This window comes from Silene latifolia, chromosome X, assembly GCF_048544455.1.
Source record: "Silene latifolia isolate original U9 population chromosome X, ASM4854445v1, whole genome shotgun sequence".
Classification (NCBI taxonomy): Eukaryota; Viridiplantae; Streptophyta; class Magnoliopsida; order Caryophyllales; family Caryophyllaceae; genus Silene; species Silene latifolia.
In genome coordinates, this window is record NC_133537.1 from 316,385,694 (window position 1) to 316,408,704 (window position 23,011).

The 23,011-nt window shown below is 40.0% G+C and overlaps 1 protein-coding gene and 1 long non-coding RNA gene across 2 annotated transcripts; both read right to left on the reverse strand.

Annotated features, from left to right (window-relative positions):
- Positions 1-3,509: 3,509 nt before the first annotated feature.
- LOC141620591 (uncharacterized) lies at positions 3,510-4,642 on the reverse strand. Its single transcript, XM_074437421.1, has 4 exons — positions 4,530-4,642; positions 4,276-4,436; positions 4,056-4,172; positions 3,510-3,953 (listed from the first exon to the last, which is right to left on the reverse strand). The coding sequence occupies exons 1-4, from the start codon at positions 4,573-4,575 to the stop codon at positions 3,510-3,512; spliced, it is 768 nt and encodes a 255-aa protein (XP_074293522.1). The 5' UTR covers positions 4,576-4,642.
- Positions 4,643-4,762: 120 nt separating this feature from the next.
- LOC141621983 (uncharacterized) lies at positions 4,763-16,210 on the reverse strand. The gene is made up of 3 exons (XR_012532813.1): positions 16,129-16,210; positions 5,009-5,189; positions 4,763-4,880 (listed from the first exon to the last, which is right to left on the reverse strand). It is a non-coding gene; the product is annotated as an uncharacterized LOC141621983 (long non-coding RNA).
- Positions 16,211-23,011: the final 6,801 nt, after the last annotated feature.

The window sequence follows — 23,011 nt, forward strand, 5'->3', positions numbered from 1 at the left end:
CTTGAGACCGACGCAAGCAGATTCAACCTCAAGTTTTGCCGGATTTCGCTTGAGACCGACGCAAGCAGATTTCCCCCAGCAGTTTCTACCGACGTCCTGCTGTCCTTCAATATTACGTTTTATTTCCCCTCAAAGAAAGAAGTCTCAGGTATGATCTCTTCTTATGGCTGGCGAGCTTCCTTACGTAGTCTAATGGACTTTAAACGACCCTCCCCGGAAGTCGACAGACTCTAAAATGTTCCCGACGAAAGGTCCTTGGCTTAGACCCCTTGAGCCGCCTCGCGTCGCCATAGTCGTCAGGTTGTAATCTTCGATTGACCTGATGGCTATACTTTGAATTTCGCCTTGTCCAAGCCTCTGTCCAAATAGGGGCTCTGTAGATACCTCGTTTTTGTACCTCTCGCAAGCCACCCGGTGATGATTGGGCCGCATGTTTGGTACACTGAACGATTTATGACAATTCGTAAGTTTATCGTCAAGTGATAGCTCAAATACTTGTGTCTACCCCTTGGTCGTCATATACGCGCCGTTACGGTCGTTTTGACAGTAATTAGAGTTCATTTGGAGTCCGGGTAAAAAACCGTCTTCATTTTCTAATAAACCGTCTAAAATGCCGAGTCAGAACGTTCTGGAATGTTCCGGATATTTCTATTCCATATTTCAATCCTTTAATCTTTTGCAAAATATATCCCGAAATTATATTTTAAACAATAAGGAAGTTGAGATCTACCGCAATTCCATAACAGAAACGCGGAAAATCTTTCTTCCGCAGGAGGAAACTCCTGGGGAAAGGATGCAGCACCTGCTGCGCCTCTTCCAAGAGCCGCAGTGGCTGCTGCGCCTCTTCCCCAACTCCTTTCTGTGTATTTTAAGATCTTTTCGAGATTTGTTTCCAAAGTTTTACCGAAACCCTAATTCCTCCGTGTGATTAGTATAAATAGGGAGCTTCGTTCCTCATATTTCTCACGCGAGTGTCCGCCCTTCTCTTCTCCCTTTGCATTCTAAGACCGTGCTCTTTGCTTATTGGCGTCTACGTGCTTGAACTTTCGACCACGTAAGCTCGGATCCTTCTGAGTACCAGCCTCGTTTTGCATGACCGACCAATTTGACCAACTCCACTCAATAAACTTAATCAATTTAGCTTAATTCCTCTTAAGAGGGCACTTTCGTCGTACATTCGAGTCGAGCAATCACTAATCGTTAACTTAGTTAATCTCGTTTCGTCAAACATGTAAGTCTGAGGGTGTAAATCCCATGTTTTATTATTGTACCTTTTTATTGTATTAATTATTGTAAGATTTACGTCGAAAACATATTTAAAACCGATTTATAAAACCTTTTATTAAACCTTTTTTTTCGGATTAACAGAGGGCAGACGTCGAGAAGAAACGCAGCAACTGCTGCGCCTCTTCGAAGAGTCGCAGCATCTGTTGCGCCTCTTCCTGAGGTTGCCGCTGTTTCTGCTTTTCTTCTTCTTCCTTTGTTCTTCATTGATTCGTCTTTTTTATTCCGATTTCTTTATTTTTCTTCATTATTCATTCGTATAATAATAATTAGTAACTTCTCACTTTTAATTTTCGACTTAAATCCCAAATAACCAATATTTGCGGGTTTCCGTCATTAAAATCAAATCCGTATTTTAGAGATTCGATTCGTCCGTATCAAGTCTCTGAAATTCATCTTTTGTATATTTTCGTTTGTTCATTATCACCTAATCTAATTGAATTTTTGTAAATAAACCTAATTAAATTGTATTAGCAAACCTAATTAATTATGTTAGCCAAAATTTGTAATTAGTAATTAATTCATTCTAATTAATTTGAGTTCGTTCTTTATCGTTTTTATGACCAATTTGCATGTAAATAATCTGTTAAATCACTTCAATCCAAGTCAAATATCATTAATCGGTCATTAAATTACCAATGAATATTGACGATATGCAGTTCCGGCTTCACAGCCAGAACTCACCTCAGGAACAGACGCAGTGACCACTGCGCCTCTTCCAAGGGACGCAGCTATGCTGCGCCTGTTCCGGGTTGAGTTCTGCCTCTGAACTTCCATTGTTGCTCTGACCTAGTTCATTAGCTTACGTATTAATCGACTATTACCCGTAATATCATTACTAATCTGTTCGTTTTCTAACCTTAATTTATTTTCCTTTTCTTTTCTCAAACTATCCGTTTTAAGTGTATTTTCGACGTAAGTCAATCAAACCATTGTAATTTATTGTAATTTTAATTATTGTATTTTATTGTATCTTTATTATTATTTGTTTGCTTTCACATGTAATCAATGTAAATCCCTACTTCGACCCCATTGTATGTTAAACTACATGTTCACCGACTTAGTTAATCTTCACACGCTAGGATTAATTTGTTGGATGTTGCATTGCATGCATATAATCGACAACATATCAAGTATAGATGATTTTCCTTAATCATTAATAGAGGCCGCTATCGAGGCGGGAGGGATTAGGTGTTCGATCAAAAGAGCTTCCTAATACATACCCTCACCCCTTACTCCAGATCTCTGTGAACATCCGTGTTGATTGGCATCCACGTGAGTCATTCTAGACATAGAATACTAAGGGTAACGAGTGCTTAGTGTCTATGTCATTACTTTGTGTCTTGACATGATGCGAAGTATTCGAACGGTTTCCAATTTTCCACAATAAATTGGTGGCGACTCCACAAATGCAAACGCTTGTTTTCCCAAACGACCCCGTGGGCCCCTCCCCCCCCCCCTCCGTGTCAACACTTCTTACGTCTCATTCGTGTCATGCCTCACTCCCCCAAGACTCTTCCTCACACATTCGCTCGTCTCTCTCGCTAGTGTTTTACCGTACGTGCTCTTTTGTGTTCTCATGTCCTTTCTTATTCCTAAATGTTACATTCACTCCCCCTAAAACAGAATAAGGTAATTGGCGACCATATAAGGCGACTGAGAACAGTCGCCATTAAGAATAAAGCGACTAAGGCCCGTCGCCCGCACTTCGTAGCTAGGTTTAGTCGATTTTGGCGACAGGACTTCGTCGCCAATTTTGGCTACTGAATTTTTTTAAAGCGGGCGACAGAAACTCGTTGCCAAAATTGGCGACTGTGTTGGGTCGCCAATTTAGCGACTGTCATCAGTCGCCTTTTTTCAAGCCACGTCACCTCCAAATCTTCAGGATTGGCGACGGTTTTTGGTCGCCATTTTGGCGACTGTTTTTGGTCGCCATTTTGGCGACTGATTTCCGTCGCCAATTGCACTTTGTTTCCGTCGCCAATGACCTAAAATTAATTCATGATCAGAAACTTAGCGACGGTTTCCCGTCGCCAATTGCCCAAAGATTCTGCCGCCAAATTTACATTTTTTTAGCCTAAAAATCGTTTTGACCTAGCCAAATACGTAAAAACCGCAAATAAACCAACAGTTCAGCGAGAGAACACATGGGAAGCCAACACAACCAAACTTGATAAAGAAAATCATGTTCCATACACACAACTACGAGTTTTGGTCATCTAACATTATCCGGGAATAACATGTTCTCTAAAAAACTTTATAACAGGGAAACTTGCTCCCGCTCCACTACCACCTCCATAATTAGGATCTCTAGGATCCTTTGGTTGCGGGCGCCACCCAATGTTGCAATTGGCGAAGAAGGAGTTCATCCAGTCCATTTCCTCCTTCATCCTCCGAATTTCTTCATCTCTCTCGGCATCCCGCCTCTCCCTCTCGGCATCCTGCCTCTCCCTGACGGCTAATTGAGCTTGGAGCACACTTACGACACTTGGGGTATAAGGTTGTTGTTGGGAGGAAATTGACCCTCTTCTTCTTATAGGAGGGTAGAAAATCTCCTTTTCCGACCCGGCTCCATACACATCTCCTCTTTGGAACCCCTCAACAAGATCAAACCATAACTCATTGTCATCAATTTCCGGGTTGTTCTTCCTACGGACAAGGAATTGTTCCTAAAAAATTGATAAAACATTAATGGTTAGAGGTTACTTATCTAAAAATTGATAAAACATATACTTTAAAAAGCTAAGAAATTTTTATTTTTTGACACTTACATATAACTGTTGATCTTTTTCCTTCGCGAAGATCAACTTGCCCTTGCTTGTCTTCTTTGCGTGAATGTCAACAAAGAGATCAACAATCGTGGGTACCTTGCCCTTATTCTTCTTGGTCTTCCGGAAAAAAAAACAAGGAAATTGTTACTCAAACATGATAATTAATGAGACTAATTAAATTAGAAGACTATTAAATTAAAAGCTAAGACAAATAACTTACATCTAACACCACACGATCATGAAAAGATTGAGACCCTCCATAATGAGTAGGCTCAACTTCCGCGTCCTTATCTCCTCCTTTCCTGTTGATCTTGTTCCGGGCCGATGCTTCCTTGAACTCAGGACTGTTCCGGTACTTGGTATATTCCTCATATGACGAACCTATAATCAATAAAATAACAATTATTAATTAATTTAGTTTCAAAATATGTAATGAATTTTAACTAATTACGGGTATTAAAAGAAACTAAATACCTTTCATGAAAGATGGCGCCTTCTTCCTCTTAGACACCTTATACATGTTGTCCCTTAGCCTCTTCTTGCCAATGTCATTATACCTTTGCCAAACTAGACGCTCAAGGTCGGTTGGCCAATAGAACACACACTACAAAAAGTAAACACATAGATGAGAAACAAATTAATAATAAGGTAATTAGAATAAATAAATTATATTTAATAATATATATTTTATAAATAGATACCCGGAAGTTGTTGAACCACATCTCCTTATCTTCATCACTAGCGTTACTCCAACAAGTAACGCTGTGTGTCATGTTCTCTTGGGTGCTATTAGTCACACCACGAACAACTGTTTGACTTCTAAACCTGAAATCAAACATGTTAAAAATATAATTATATAGGAAAAAAAAATAATGTATAATTAACATATGTCTAAAAAAAGCCATTTATTACTAAATAAAAAAATTACAAACTAGAATGAATAAAAAAATTACCAAAGACCATTCGGATCAAGGATCATCCTGCCGTCAGTATGTCGGGGTATAGCAACCTCCTCCTCCTCCTCCTCACTCACCTCCTTAGTAGAACGGTCAACGTCCTCCTCCTGCTCTCGGGAGCTACTACCTCCCTCACTATAGCCTCCGCGCTGCCTACCTCCTCCACGAGCCATGTGTACTACAATTGAATAAAAAGTGTTAGCAAATATTACAGGATAATTATTATAAGATACAAAAAAATAAAACCTAATAAACAGGTATAAAAGAAAAAATAAAACGCTAATAATTGTTTCCAAATTTTGATATGTATACTTTCAATACCTTCTCTTACTCATCATCATCATCATCTTCTTCTTCTTCTTCTTCTTCTTCTTCTTCTTCTTCTTCTTCTTCTTCTTCTTCTTCTTCTTCTTCTTCTTCTTCTTCTTCTTCTTCTTCTTCTTCTTCTTCTTCTTCTTCCTCCTCTTCTTCTTCTTCCCCCTCTTCTATCCCATCCCTCTCCTTATCATTCTCTTCTTCTTTCTCTTCTAACTCCTCCTCCGCTTCTATCTCATTTGCATAAATAATTTCATCATGATCAACTGGGGACAAAACTGTTTTACGATACAACCTCTTCTTGGAAAAAGATGTATCAACTTCGATCGTGCCTTTGTTTTAAAAACGGCCCACCATTGCTTTTGTTGTCTATCATTACTTGTGCTCGGAAGAGATGCAAAATAAACTTGATGAGCTTGTTGTGCAAGTATAAATGGCTCATATTGAGAGTAGGTTCGAGTATGATTCACTTCCACGAGTTTGTAACGATCATGGACTCTCGTTCGCCTACGGAATTATCCCTCCATTGAATCTTGAATAAGACGGTTTTATAACTCCGATCCCGGCCATTGTAGCACAACTCAAAGATATCCTCTAATATGCCATAATATTCATTGCCATCAAGAGAAGAAATAGTAACGCCGTAGTTGCATTTAGCCTTACTTTTGCCATAGTCAAATGTTTGAAACTTAAACCCATTAACTGAATATCGATTCCACGTCACAACCTTTCGAGAAGGACCCAAAGCCAAGCTTCTTATCACATCATCTTGAATATTTAGCTTACATACATGCTTCCGAAACCAGGCTGGAAATTGATCCTCATGCTTATGCCAAACATCCTCTCTGTTCACATTTGGGTGTTCTTTAATGAAATCTGTCACAAATTGAGCTTCATATGGCTCCAAAACCTCACAATTAGATAGCACATAAAGGTGGGCACGGTTATACTCCTTGTCATCCAGAAATCTTGTTCCCAGGTTTGATGAACACCCTATTTCATCCTGCATTTGGAAACACATGGGTATACTTGTGTCTAGTTCATCCGCTTCATCAATATTCAAGTATTTTCCTTTGGTCTCAATATGTTTTTCAAAATAAAGAGAGCAAAAATTGGCAATCTCTTCCGTTAGGTAGGCATTGCATATAGAACCTTCCCCACGAGCTTTATTACCAATTTTTTTCTTCACATGATTAAGAAACCTTTCGAAAGGATACATCCACCTATATTGGACGGGTCCACCAACTTTAGCTTCATATGGCAAATGGATAGGTAGATGCTCCATCGAATTGAAAAAGAAGGCGGAAATATCATCTCAAGTTTACACAAAATTTCTGGTATTTGCTCTTCTAAACGACTCATGTCCTCAACTGATATCGTGGAGGAACATAAATCTCTAAAAAATTGACTTATTTCAGAATCGCATTCCAAAGCGTAGTCGGGAGTAAATTTTTAAAAGCCACGGGTAATAAGCGCTCCATGAAAACATGACAATCATGACTTTTCAACCCTTTCAACTTCAGTTCCTTCAAATCAACACAACGGCTCAAATCGGATGCATATCCATCGGGAAACTTCAAGTTTCCTATCCAATCGCACAATACCTTTCTTTGAGCTTTGTCAAGAGTAAATATGGCTTTTGGTTTAGCCCCATCCTTACGAATATGAAGTTTAGGACGATCACAAAATTTCTTCAATTCTATTCTTGAATTAATATCATCACGTGTCTTTCCTTTTACATCCATAATCGTATGAATAAGTAACTCAAAGAAGTTCTTCTCTATGTGCATCACATCCAAATTGTGTCTGATCAACATTGTTTTCCAGTAGGGAAGCTCCCAAAAAATACTTCTTTTAAACCAACCATTTTTTTCTTTTTCAACTCTTTAAACTCTTCTTGATCCCATCGACGGTTGATGGCAAATCACGTCTGACCTCCCATATCTCATCCCCTTGAGTCGAACAGGAGCATTGTCACGCACCTCCTTACCTTTTAAGAAAGATTTCTTGTTCTCTCTATGAATATGTCCATCCGGTAAGAAACATCTATGACAATCAAACCAACTAATTTTTTTGGAATTAGGAAGATAAAATGCTTTACTCCTATCCATGCAATAAGGACATGCCTTTCGCCCGGTTGCCCATTACGATAGCATACCATATGCGGGAAAATCATTTATAGTCCATAACAATGAAGCTCTTAGTTGGAAATTTTGCTTCTTCGACACATCAAATGTTTCTACACCAACTTCCCACAAATACTTCAGTTCCTCCACCAACGGTTGTAAATAAACATCCAGATGGTTTTTTGGGTTATCAGGACCGGGAATAAGTAAAGAGAGGAAAATAAATTGTCTTTTCAGACAAAGCCAAGGAGGTAAGTTGTACGGCGTGGTCATTACGGGCCAACACGAGTAGTTTCTACCAAACTGACCAAAAGGGTCAAACCCATCCGTACACAAGCCAAGTCTCACATTGCGAGGTTCCTCGGCAAAATCGGGATATAACCTATCAAAACGCTTCCACTCCTCCCCGTCACTCGGATGACACATCTTTCCTGGTGTACGAGGATTTTCTTTGTGCCATCTCATTTGGTTGGCAAGATTTTTCGTGGCATACATTCTTTGAAGTCTAGGAGCTAATGGAAAATAAATTAATGTGTTTTTACGATATTGGTTTCTTTCTCTTTCCACTCCTTTTATTACCCTTCTTCCCCTTCAAAACAATATTTCCTTCACTTGTCTCATATCTATCCCTTTGACATTTCTTACATTTGTCAAGCAAAGCATCATCTTTCCAAAAAAGCATACATCCTTTAGGACATGCATCAATCTTTTCATGTGGAAGTTGAAGACCTTTGACCACTTTCTTGGTATTATAGAAATTTCGGGTCATAACATTATTATCGGGTATAACATCCTCAACCAACGTAGAAATACTATCAACGGCTTTAAATGGCATATTATACTCACATTTTAAAGAAACTATCCTGGATGCAACTTGTAACAATGTCATTCTACTCCCCTCATATAAGGTTTTTTCGGAAGCACTTAGCATGTCAAAAAAGGCTTTTGCTCTTGGGTTTGATTGTTCTTCATCAATCATTGGTACACGGTCGTCATTAATGAAATCATTAGACTGAAAGGCATCAAGTACCATTTCTCTAGATGGGTTCTCATTTTGTTGGATTTGAGGCTCTTCGGGATAATATTTTTCTCCATGGGAGATCCAATTGTAGTAGTTTGGAAAAAAACCATTTGTAACAAGATGCTCTTCTACTTCAATGTCAAATAAATATTTTAAGTTTTTACATTTAGTACAAGGACACCTAAGTTTATGTTGTTCCAAATCATATGAATCTTGACATCTAGCAAATTCAATAAATCCACGAACTCCTGATGCGGTCGTTTCTACACCAAAAATAAAATACCTAAGTACAACTAACAGAAGTCAGCGGTAAGTAGGGTCGATCTCTACAGGGAGGCTAAGTTGCTACCTATCTGTTTAATTCGGTCTGTCAAGGTGTCACAGAAATGGGGGTTTTGAATTGTGTTAACTAAACTAGAGATTAAAGCGAGAGAAATAAATAAGAGAAATTAACAGCAAGAGAGAAGGGAATATGCTAGGAGTCGGTCCACCGTGGCAGCTATCAGATCTTATATTATCAGGAATACTAAGGCGATTAGACTATTGATAAGAGAGCTATGGTCGTCACCTTTCGGTCCTTAAACCGCCCTAGAGCGTAAACAGCTTAACTTTCGCCCTCACTGCAATACCCTATTGTAATTAAGCAAGCCTTCCCTTCCAATCTTTCGATCTAGGTCGGGGTTAACTAAATTTATGGTCTCCTGCATGCATTCATTCGACCGGATAACAGTTAAATTGCCTAATACAATTCCTATCGCAAGGCTAATCTATTTAATACAATTAAAACATTGCTACCACGGCTTCCCTAATCCTAACATACTACGGGAATTAGCTATGCATAATTAAAGGAAGAACAGGAAATAAAGGAGAAACAATAAACAACATTAAGAAATAAAGGAGAAAAAGGGAAGAGAAATTACTGTAAATAAATGATCCGGAAATGAAAGAACAAAAGTAACAGTAGAAAGAGTAGCAGTGTATTCGAACCAGAGAGAAAGGGAGAGTATATAGTGTGAGAGAGTGAGTTTTTAATAACATACTGACTCCCTATTTATAAGAAAATAGGATTAGCTAAACCTAATGACGGAATTAAACCTAAAAAGCCCAGCCCGTCAGCAAAATCCACTCGATCGACTAACTAAAGGCTCTCGATCGAGTGATATTCCTTAGCATTCCTCTCGATCGAGAACAATTCCTCTCGATCGAGGACTTCTTCCCCTTTAATCACTCGATCAAGAATAGGTAGCTCTCGATCGAGCAAATGGGCTCTCGATCGAGCACTTCTCAGCGCGTAATTCTTGCTTCGCGCACTGAACTTCAAACGGCTGCCATTTCTTCATTACTTGGTCAAACAGGGTGATTCTGGTGGCATTGGAAAGCTAAAAGGACAAACTTTCATCTCCAATTGGAATCACCTGAATATCTGTTGTAGAACCAGAGATATAGCTCTTCAAAGTAGGCACTAGCAATTTGAAGTTCTTCCTCTGCTCGCCTAGCTATCTTTCTTCTTTGCGCATCTCAAGATAGCTACATTCCCGCTCCAAATTCACTCTTCCTCCAAATGCATGCTAAAAGGACGGTAAAAGGCTTGATTTAGCTCCTCTTCGGTTAATTCCTGCAAATAAGACAAAACAAACCAAAGTAGCATATTCGGGGCATTTCGTAGCATAAAACCACGATAAAAGCATAAAGATACGCGCATAAATTAGGCTAAAAAGACTATATAAAATGCACGTATCAAATCTCCCCAAACCAAACCTTTACTCGTCCTCGAGTAAATTAAAATGCAACTAAAGAAACGGGAAAGATAACTCAGAGCTAGCTACAAATGCCCACTTAAGCCAATTTAATACAAACAAACTAACACTTATAGCTAAACAGTCAAATGCAAACGAGTTGTAAGATGTTTATAAACAAAGCTGAACCGTCGACCTTGCAAGACCTTTAATAATGGACTCTCACGGGTCACTCTTCTCTCATGAATCAAAGGGTGAACAGATAAATATAAGAGAGAAAGAAAAATAGTCGCTCACCTAAACTACGACCCACATAAACATGCATGCAGCTAATATGATAGACAATTCTAACTACCGTACACACATTCCAACCAAACGAGGTCCTGTCACAGCCGAGGGCTTACAAAAATATGGTAAAGTGAGACAATGGGTAAGAAAAGGCAAAACATTTATGGGAATGTGGAGGTATAGGTGATCAAGCTAGTACCTAAACAGAACCATATGAGACATATCCATTTCCAACTCAATTATGAATTAAGCACATGCCCTTCATTTGGCATAAAATCTCACCAAACCAAACCAGAAATACTCCTCAAATGATATAAGATAGAATATAGGAGTGAAACCGTCTCATAATCAAACATCTTTTTCATTTTTCTTTTCTTTTTCATTCTTTTTCTATTTTCTTTCAGTTTCTTTCTTTTTTTTTTCAACTCTTTTTTTTTTTCATTTCTTTTTTTTTTTCATTTCATCATCACGTTTTTTTTTCTTTTTCGAATTCTTTTTCCTCCTCCTTCCTTCCTACCAACTCCAAATCAATAGAATATGAACCAAACTTGATACAATAAACAATATACCGCAGAACCATCTAAACTAGCTTGACAAGGCAGGCTAAATTTGGGATGTAGTTAAGGGTCAACAGGCAAATTTGGCTAATGTGGAGTTTATGGGTAAAAATGAAAGAAAGGGAAATTGTAAGCACCTCCCTGCATGTGACACCAACCACTAACCCGAATGTATGTAGGCAAAAAGCAATTGAATTTCATATTTGTGCAGATTAATGATACATGTTATGCAAGGAGTAACTACTCACAATCCTACATGAAACTGGTCACAAATGACACCAGTTTATAAGGCTCTAATCCTTAGAATATATAAGTAGGTTGCCAAAATTTCAGGTCAAGTCTATTCGTTCAGCTAAATTTAAACATTAACTCGTAGATATGCGAAAGACAAAGCTAAAAGAATAATAGTTTAATGCAAGGCTTAAGCAAAAAGACAATTGCAGTGCAATTTCATCATTGAAATCAACCGTTCCGACTCAACCTATATGCTAAATTAAACGTGCAAATTTTTGAATTTTATAAACAATTTTTCAATTTTTATGGAATTTTTGAATTTTTAACAAGAATAAACAACATTGCAAACATAAATTAAACGTGATAACAGAAATGCATTAAAAACAATATGGAGACACGAGATATGGATGCATAACCTCCCAAACCAAATCGTACAATGCCCTCATTGTACCAAAACATGGAAAGGAAACGCAAACTAAAAGAAGAAGAGAGAGTAAATGCGGAAAACTCACAAGATGCGCGAATAAAGGGACCTCCCCAAACCGACCATGAACATGGGAGGTTGCTAAAGGCCCGAAAAACCGTCTCAGGAAGCTAATCCAAGTCAAAAGCGTGAAAGGGCATCCAAAAGCGCTCGATCGATGGAATAGTGGTCGATCGAGTGGTTCTCTCTTTTGCAGGTGATCGATCGAGTAAAAATTTCACTCGATCGAGTGAATATAGCGACAAAAGTTCTCGATCGAGTACAAAAAGTACTCGATCGAGTAATCCCGATGCATACCGCAAAAACGCAATAAAAACAGCCCATGAGACTAACAAGACAAGCATCTTGAGAAAGTTTATGGTATAAAACCATTTATTACAACTGAAATTAAATAAAATGCAAAATAAAATCTCCGGGTTGCCTCCCGGGTAGCGCTAGCTTGATCAGTCGGCTCGACCTTCTTTTTCTTCGAGCCTCTATAATTAATCACAATCAAAACAGCTCAAAGCGCGCAGCAACCTGTCAAATAGCTGCGCATGTGCTACACAACAGCATAAGTAGCACCAAAGTGGAATCAAGAAATAGGAAATGAAATTAGACAACCGTTTGAGTCTAACAAATTTCCTATGTGAGCTCCTAAATTTATCCACATAATAAAGGAGCGCGGGAGCAACAGTCAATATATAAGGGTCCCGACTCAGATTAGCAATTTTGAGATGACATGTACGGTGAGAATTTGCTAATTTAAATGTCCACATATGAGAGGGTGTAGCATTAAAAGAAGGAGCACAAATTAAACGAGGCAACATACTGTTAAAACAAATAATAATGAAATTATCGCTTACTACCTCGGGTTGGTCGCTCTCAACTACGGAATCACTGACAAGGGAATGCATTACCTCATCCGTGCTAGGAGCAATTACCGTCTCAGCTGCTTCTTCATCAACCTCCTCAGTGGAGTCCATCCCGTAAATCGCAGCTTCAAGTGTATCCGACTTGGCTGTGAACAAGGGAGGTTCACCGTAACCTTCATCATCGTCAAACTCGTCATCCAATATGAACCCAAGTGACGGAGTTAAGCTCCCAATGGCCAAATCAGTCGATCGAGCAAAGTACTCACTCGATCGACCAACTTCCTCCCGCATCTCACTCGATCGAGTAACATAATCACTCGATCGAGCACTTTCCTCATGCATGTCACTCGATCGAGAAGAGATATTACTCGATCGAGGACTTTCTTCTGTCTGGCGACATCCTTGCATACATTCTGGAAATACGATAGAAAGTCGTCATCCGAAATATAGAAATCATTTTCAGCATTGGGCAACGCGGGTTCTTCATGGGAAAAACCGCTCTTGGTCAAGCACACCTCTTCTGGTTGCCGAGCATCCGACTCAGCTGTTAGCTGAGCTATTCCAGACCTTATCTCATCTACGCCCGCGAAAAATCGTCTATCATATTCTTGCATTAAAGATTTCAGCTCCGCAATTTCTTTTTGTATATCAGGAGGATCTTGTTGCGGTGGCCATTGATAGGGTGGATGTGGCGGCACAACTACAGCTGCATTGTGCTCAGCAGCACCACATCCCCAAGATTTCTTCCTTTCCCAACTAGCAGGTTTCTCAGCTTGGGCTTCAAACTGAGCAATTAGTCGGGAGACGGATGTCATCTTGGCAAGAGGGATCGAAGGTACTCAAGCCTTCCCTTCGATAATCTCCCTCAGTAGCCTGTCTAATAAACTTGTAGGCCTATCAAAACAACACTAAAGAAAAAGATAAGAACGGCCTCAAGGTACTTAGTCTTCCCTTGAGGCGAAATGACAAACAAAATAAAACAGATAAAAAACGTCGCCTCCCCGGCAACGGCGCCAAAATTTGATGCGGTCGTTTCTACACCAAAAATAAAATACCTAAGTACAACTAACAGAAGTCAGCGGTAAGTAGGGTCGATCTCCACAGGGAGGCTAAGTTGCTATCTATCTGTTTAATTCGGTCTGTCAAGGTGTCACAGAAATGGGGGTTTTGAATTGTGTTAACTAAACTAGAGATTAAAGCGAGAGAAATAAATAAGAGAAATTAACAGCAAGAGAGAAGGGAATATGCTAGGAGTCGGTCCACCGTGGCAGCTATCAGATCTTATATTATCAGGAATACTAAGGCGATTAGACTATTGATAAGAGAGCTATGGTCGTCACCTTTCGGTCCTTAAACCGCCCTAGAGCGTAAACAGCTTAACTTTCGCCCTCACTGCAATACCCTATTGTAATTAAGCAAGCCTTCCCTTCCAATCTTTCGATCTAGGTCGGGGTTAACTAAATTTATGGTCTCCTGCATGCATTCATTCGACCGGATAACAGTTAAATTGCCTAATACAATTCCTATCGCAAGGCTAATCTATTTAATACAATTAAAACATTGCTACCACGGCTTCCCTAATCCTAACATACTACGGGAATTAGCTATGCATAATTAAAGGAAGAACAGGAAATAAAGGAGAAACAATAAACAACATTAAGAAATTAAGGAGAAAAAGGGAAGAGAAATTACTGTAAATAAATGATCCGGAAATGAAAGAACAAAAGTAACAGTAGAAAGAGTAGCAGTGTATTCGAACCAGAGAGAAAGGGAGAGTATATAGTGTGAGAGAGTGAGTTTTTAATAACATACGACTCCTATTTATAAGAAAATAGGATTAGCTAAACCTAATGACGGAATTAAACCTAAAAGCCCAAACCACGTCAAGCAAAATCCACTCGATCGACTAACTAAAGGCTCTCGATCGAGTGATATTCCTTAGCATTCCTCTCGATCGAGAACAATTCCTCTCGATCGAGGACTTCTTCCCCTTTAATCACTCGATCAAGAATAGGTAGCTCTCGATCGAGCAAATGGGCTCTCGATCGAGCACTTCTCAGCGCGTAATTCTTGCTTCGCGCACTGAACTTCAAACGGCTGCCATTTCTTCATTACTTGGTCAAACAGGGTGATTCTGGTGGCATTGGAAAGCTAAAAGGACAAACTTTCATCTCCAATTGGAATCACCTGAATATCTGTTGTAGAACCAGAGATATAGCTCTTCAAAGTAGGCACTAGCAATTTGAAGTTCTTCCTCTGCTCGCCTAGCTATCTTTCTTCTTTGCGCATCTCAAGATAGCTACATTCCCGCTCCAAATTCACTCTTCCTCCAAATGCATGCTAAAAGGACGGTAAAAGGCTTGATTTAGCTCCTCTTCGGTTAATTCCTGCAAATAAGACAAAACAAACCAAAGTAGCATATTCGGGGCATTTCGTAGCATAAAACCACGATAAAAGCATAAAGATACGCGCATAAATTAGGCTAAAAAGACTATATAAAATGCACGTATCAACTCCCTTTACAAATCTAGCGATAGGACGTTTCTTCTTATCTACTCTTTCTTCGTACATCCAGCTACGTTCAGATCTCTTCATTTTAATCTATAAGCAATATATAGCAAACTAACCATTTTAAATAATAATATTTAATTTCAACAAAAAAAGCAATGGTTATCTCATCCTCCATTTTATGCTAATTTCAAGATTTCAATTGGGTCCTTATCACTCCAACCTAAACCCATCAATGGAAGTTTCAAGTCACTAGCAAACACACATTTGTGAATTATTAATGAGAAAAAAATTCGGCAGCAATTCCCCTTAGTTCTCCAAATACACAATGTGGAAAAGATACATATTCCACATATGTATTCAGAGAACATTGGAGAAAATTGCAACCAAATTCTTTTCTCATTAATAAAATCACAACTATGTGTTTACTACCTAAGTGACTTGAAGCGTACAAAACAAATCCCAAAATGGGGACTATTCAAGAATTGCTCCTAATGAGTAATTCTTGAACGGGTACTAGGTCATTATATATTAAACAAGTTGTCAAAATTATAAGGCAAATTTATACAATCCCCTAATCAAATGACATTACTAATTTAACAAATTTATACATCATGCTCATTCTAACTTAATTTCGTTAATTATAAGGCAAATTTATACAATCCTAACATTATACTACCTTCATAAAACTATACTACCTTCAACAATACTACTTCAATATTACTAAAACTAAGTTACTACCTTCAATAATACTAATATTATCAAGATAACCTTCAATTACATCTCCTAATCAAATCACATTACTAATTTAACAAAAACCCCAATTTCTAACCCTAACTCAAATTAATTAACAAAAATGCTAATTAAATTACAACTACATACATTAATAAGCATCACTAATGTATAAATTACAACTAGATACTAAATAAGCATCACAACTTAAACAAAATATGAAGGATTGAAGTAATTAAATCAATTTGAGTCGAAAACAAACCTTTATTAAAAAGAAAAACAAAGGGTCGGTAGTGATGTGGTGATGTGGTGTGCGGATGGCGGCGGCGAGTGGTGGCGTCCGGTCGTCGGGTTTCTTGGCGATTTTTTTTTTTGGTTGATGATAGAATGAATGAGGGACGGGGTGAAGAAACTGGCAAAAAAAAATTTAACAGGCTAGTAGCGACCGTTTTTGGTCGCCAAATTGGCGACGGGTATTGGTCGCCAAATTTGGCGACTGTTTTCGGTCGCCAAATTGGATAATATTCGGTCGCCCTTGGATTTCATAAGGATTTTTGGATAAAAAGCTGTAGTCGCCAAATTGGCGACGGGTATTGGTCGCCCGAGTTTTTTTTTTCTGTCGCCAAATTGGCGACTGTAGCATGTCTGTCGCCTTTGTCTTGTTTTCTTGTAGTGGATCTCTCGCAAGCAGGATTCTCTTAATCACTCGATCTAGGCTCATGGGTCCGAGTACAAGTCAAGCTTAACATTCATTCCCACTCATATGGCTAAGGTCCAGTCGTATCATGTATAGTTGGTGATGCTAGGTATACGTGTATAGTCCATGGCTCCGTACATAACAATCATAACGCGGTCAACTACCTCGCCTATTGGGGCTCACTTTCTTCCATATCTCTTATTCCCGACTAATTTATGTTGCACAACCCACATGATTACGCATGTATTCTTATCCATCCTCGTATCATGTCATCTCACTCTAGTTGTTATAAGACTCGATCGTGTAAGACTCATAGAATTCTCATTTTTGCTCACTAATTACCGCATCATTATTATTCTTACTAAGCATGTTAGGTCTCATCCATCGGCTAAGCATATTTCATTTTACAACATATGAAACGGCACATAACAATGTAAACAAGACATTCCGGTTTATTCGTTGACGATTTCTACGTTCATACAACTATTGGGTGGTCTGTAGGGTCACAAAATGAAAATACTTAGTCCAAATCGGTTCAAAACCACCAAAACAAAAACGAAACAGTCCACTCGGTCGAGTGGAGACCTACTCGGTCGGGTGGGAATAGCACTCGGTCGAGTGAGAGGGTCACTCGGTCGAGTGCGGGCTCTTACAGAAAGTCCCCGGGGTCTGATTGCGGCTCACTCGATCGAGTGATAGGGGACACTTGGTCAAGTTAACCGCCACTCGGTCGAGTGAAAACGGGGCTCGGTCGATTGGTACCTGATAGTCCTAAAATCCGGTCATTCATGTCTCTAAACATACCAATGGTCAATCATACTTGCAAAAGAGTCTCAATGGTGATCATAGCATCATCTCACCACACAACATCTACTGGGTTTAGGCCTTATGGCCGAGTTTACTGTAACACCCCCATATACCAAGGAGCCTTAACAAGACCTTCCCTAGCATATAAAGGCGTTACCATCTCGGTTGCCCGAGGATAGTAATCATCAAAAGTCGATAAAAGAACAATTATAGTTTATTACAAGATTAAACAAAACTATTGATATAAAAGATACAACTCAACACCAGTATGTGAACTACTCTTGTCGTGACTCGTGAAGGACTCACCCTGCCAAGACTCCAGCTACCATCCAAGACATCACCTGCTAAGACAGACTGCTCACCATAAGGGATCACGACAGACACAACAGAAACAACAAGAAGACAAACCACACAAAGTCAGTAACTGAGGAAAGACACAACAACAACAGCTAACACTCTACATACACAACCAAGCACACACACAAGCCACAACTACTCCAACCAATCATCGTCACCGACTGTCCACTGGACCAGTCCTGCCAGTGGGGGACCGCAGCCGTACCCACCAAATCCCCGCTCATCATACAGAGCGATAAACCCAAGTTTCCTTAATGTGCACATCCCCTCCTGTGGCGGGTTCCACAGAGGGCGAACCAAGGGCGTGAAGCCACTCCCGCAAGTGGCTCCACTCAACCAGGGACGCGCCCCGAATATCGCAGACAGCCAATCACAATCAATGTATTCCGACAACGATAAACACAATAGCACAAAACCAACCAACTATCACAATCCGACAACCATACTGATGTAACAACAACCAAACCACATCACAAGACACTCTAAACAATCAACAGTACCGAGTAGGCGAACCTACCTTTAGCCAACCGCATCGATTCCATGTTCAATCACATGACATCAACCAAGCAAGCAATACACCTATACAAACAGTACAGTAATCCATCACAACCACTACAACCCTAACTGAAAATGACAACGACAATGATGATGACGATGACATACCTACGCATAGCTATCCGGCGTCAGGACCGCTACCCGACTCAAGCAACCTATACCCAAGGCATAAGCATCCTCAAAGGCTCTAATGGAAGGGATTATGGTGAAGGGAATGAGGAAGGGGACCTCTAGGTTTGGAGGAAGGAGGCGTAAATGATTTGCGATTCTATCAAAACACGATTATAAACCCCCGCTATAAAGATGCTACTCGATCGAGTGGCCCCTACTCGATCGAGTACTCAAGCTACTTGATCGAGTAGCCTCTACTAGATCGAGTACCACTCACTCAAAGCTTACCACTTCACCAGTCAACGCTCGTAAGGCTTCCTAAAGACTGAGACATATCACTAAGGTCGGTCAATGTCAGTCAATGGGTCCCTAAAAGGACGAGTATTACAGTCTTCCTCCTTAAAAAGAACTTCGTCCCCGAAATTCGACTCCTCCTCTCCCGGACCACACGACAAAAACACCCAAGTCAACACCACCGTTTACCCGACACGGGTCAACAAAACTGTTTAGCAATACTATCCCCCTACGTATGTTCATCGAACATCATCATCATCATCATCAATCACCTAACACCCGACACACACCCAATCCTCAACGAGTTACTACTTCCTTTTTTTATTTACTGAACACGTACCAACCATAAGGATGATCAACTCGACTGTCACTTGCACTACAACCTCGTATTATTCAAACATGCACCAAATACAGTTACGAGACTATACAATCATTCATTACATGGTCAACAATTACCACTTGCAAGACACATAACTCAACGGTTTAGTCACAAATTCACAACAACACATGTTCCTAACTTACACCACACATGTTTCATTATACCCGATTACGTTAACCTTACAACAACCCTTCTGCTAATAACACTGAATTCTCAAGTCATCATAGCGAATAACTACCGAAAGAAAGTATACAGCATGCTATTTCGTTCAACAATTACAAACTCTTACTCAATTGCACTACAACCACCATGAAGCTATCCAAAACAATCATATAAAACTATTCAAACAATCATTCACATAATTTAAAATACCACAAAAGTGTTATAATTATATCATTTTTCTTTTGCGACATTACTCTTCCCCTCTAAAAAGGAACTTCGTCCCCGAAGTTCACCATCAAACAACTTCCCTGTCCCTCAAACCGACACTTATTACATCTTATTGACATTACTCATAAACCACAACCGACATTAATTCATACTGACATAACCAAATCTTTGACATTACACCACCATAACTCGTATAAACGGAAAACTCTGAAAGTATGTAGCACATCTCAAGATATATTATTACCTACTAGCAATAAATTCTCCAATTATTTGTTATTCGGTCACATAAGTTATGCTACAATATTATAACACTGTAGTCTATTCGTCCAATTCAACTTGACATGGCCTAAAAAGTTATACGAATATCACCGAAAATTGTGCAAAAAGTTCACGATGCAAATTCGACTCATGACAACAATGATACTTTCTTAATATTACACCTTCATGACCCACACGACACATCTGTATATGAAATCATGGCAACTGTGAACAACACGACCACACTTTATCTTACCTGTAGCAATTTGATTTATCATTCCGACATATATACATAGCATTGAAAATCTCACCTATAACACGACCACCCGCAGCTACATAATCAATGGTGAGGCTAAACCATGTTATTACACACCCACAATAAGGATTAACATAAAAGTAACCAAAAATATGATGATTGAAATAATTCTTAACTCGAAAAGTTCTTGTAACAGTGACACTCGATTGAGTTGGCCAGGCACTCGATCGAGTTGGACTTACTCGATCGAGCTCATCAGCTACTCGATCGAGTAAGCTGAGTTCAGATTACTCCTCCAATGCCATACCTGTAGTTACTCGATCGAGTGAGGGGCACTCGATCGAGTAGCCAACAGGTCAGAAATCCCCACAAGTCAAATATAAACTAAGCAATCATATAATCACGATTCGGGACACTCTCCCGACCCTAAAATCCTGCACAACAAGTCTGAAAATACCGAAGTACGGCCTTATGGCCAATCATACACACCAAGGTCCAAAAGTACCAACCGAAAACGAGATAAAATCCACTACAAATCATGAAACATAAGAAGAAGAAGAAAATTGAGTGTCATCACTCCCCAGGCAGCTCGTCCATGAACTCACCACCACCACCACCTCCTGAGGTACCTGCTCCAGCCGCATCCTGTCCTGCACCACCACCAACATCAGCACCTGCTCCCATCCGCCAAGGGGCCAAACAACCATAAGGGTACGACTGGGGCTCTCCCCAAGTAGACATATCTACACCGTAAGAGTGGAACACTCCACTATCGTCTCCTACACCTCTTCACCAGATCGGCTGAGCTCCCGTGGTCCCATACCACTGAACATAAGCCATCTCATGCAGGTTCCTGAGTGTCAGGGTAGAAGACACTCTCTCTGAAAGGTAGCTCTCACGCATCTCTGGGCTATCGAAAGAAGGGTAGCCAGGGAACTGGTATTGTGGCGGCACTGGCTGCTCCGGCTGCACTGGCTGAGTCTTAGTCACCCTCTCCGTTACTCTGCGTGGCCCCCTCCCCACTCTAGGCCGGTCCTCCTCAGCTCTCACGTTCTCCCCCTTTCTCAGCTCGGGCATGACCTGTAGGATCTCCGGGTCAATGAGGTACGTCTGCACCAATGGACGCCCCTCCTCCTCCTCATCGTCGAATCGGCGGCCTATAACGACCCCCGGTGGTAAAGGCTCGATCGCGCAGTAGGTGCTCAGGAGCTGGTATCCGCATCCAACTCATACCCCATACTCTCCATGCCAAACTCCCATCCGCTAAGGTTCTCAACCATTTCTGGTCGAGGAAGTAGTCGCGGTCCAAGGTAGGCACCGTGGTGGTCAAAGGAGTATAGGACGAGGAGGCCTCAAAGGATGTTAACCTCTGTGCTAGACGTGTGGCAATGGCACCACAACTCAGAAATCTAGTGTCAGACGAGGCCATCAGTGCTAGACTGGCACATACAAAGGCAGGGGCACTAAAGGTGACAGGCTGTGACCGGGTGGGGTTAAGATAAGACACCAAGAGCATCAACTCATGTGAGTTCAACTTACTCACATCCTTCCTCTCGTAGAGCAGACACATCAAAGCATGAAGAAAGATCTTCAAAGTGACATGTTGAATATCATTGATCAACATGTTACTCGAAGTAGGAGCTGATTTACCGGTAAAGCACGACATGAGGCTACTAACCCCACACTCAGAAGGAATATCATGGAGAGCTCCCCTGGCAGGCTTAGCCAAGCCAAGGTGGGTTGCAAACATATCCATCGTCAACAGAAAACTCGTGTTCATAAGGCGAAACTCCACAGTTTGTTCCACCGCGTCGTATTTAAACGAACTCATGAACTCAAGGGTAAAAAAGGCATAAGAATGTTTCCTGAGACGGTATAGTCCTAACATCCCCAAAGTCTCAAAGATGTGCCTGACATCGGTCTCAATCCCTAAGTCAGTTAAGAGGACGGTATCTATACACCGGGTTGGTCTCATCTTCCGTTGTTGCAAAGCGACAAAATTACCTCTTTGTGTGAAATCCATAAAGACTACCGACGGGTATTCGGGTACTGCCGGGACTACAGGTCCACTCTCCTCTCCTACCTCGGGCTCAGAAGCCCTTCACCGTTTGCTCTGTCGGGTTCCCACGGTTGGTCTCGGCATCTGTTTTCAACACATAACTTAAATACATAAACCACATATACTTGAAAACATATAAAACATTCATGTATGTTCACGTAAAAGAGCTACTAAGTACACACTTTCACCAACAAACCAGAAATCATTAGCATAAACTCTCAATTTTACTCTCAGGCGGTCTCACAACTGTAAACATTTTGACATGTAGAGCACCATTTATCATTATCACTATCACTTTTGGAAATCATAACTTCTAAGTAGTTCCATATATTAACAATTTTCACAGTAATATAAGACGAATTTCAATTTGGGGCACTTTTAAGACAGAGTTTTAAGGCAAATTTTTGAGTGAATATCACCAAAATCAACTCTAAACATGATATGTATGACATGTATTACTCAATTTTCTCCCTTTTACACCCAAAAGACAACCAAAATTCAATTCAAATTCTCAAACCCTAGAAGTTTCGAGTCATATAAACCCCCAATTTGATTCGATTTTTGCTTAGCTAACAACAATAATCATCAAAGGGAAACATCTAGATCATATTACAACAATTAGAGGCAAGATTTAACCCATATAAATCGATTTTCCAACAATTTCCAACATCCTACATGTTTCTAATTAATTACAAACATCAAAAGAGGATAGACATTCATACCTTAATTGATTAGCAAGTAAAGGAACGAATTTAAGCAAAGAAATCACCAAGTTCAAGCACAAAATCAACAAGAATCAGAGTATATTGAGAGAGATTAGAGATTAGGGTTTGCGGAATAGAGGAAAGAATAGGAAAAAAGAATATAAAAAGGGTTTATTAACCCGTGTTTCAGCGGCACTGTAGCGACTTACTCGATCGAGTAAGTATATTACTCGATCGAGTGGCCTCCACTCGATCGAGTTGGAGCTACTCGGTCGATT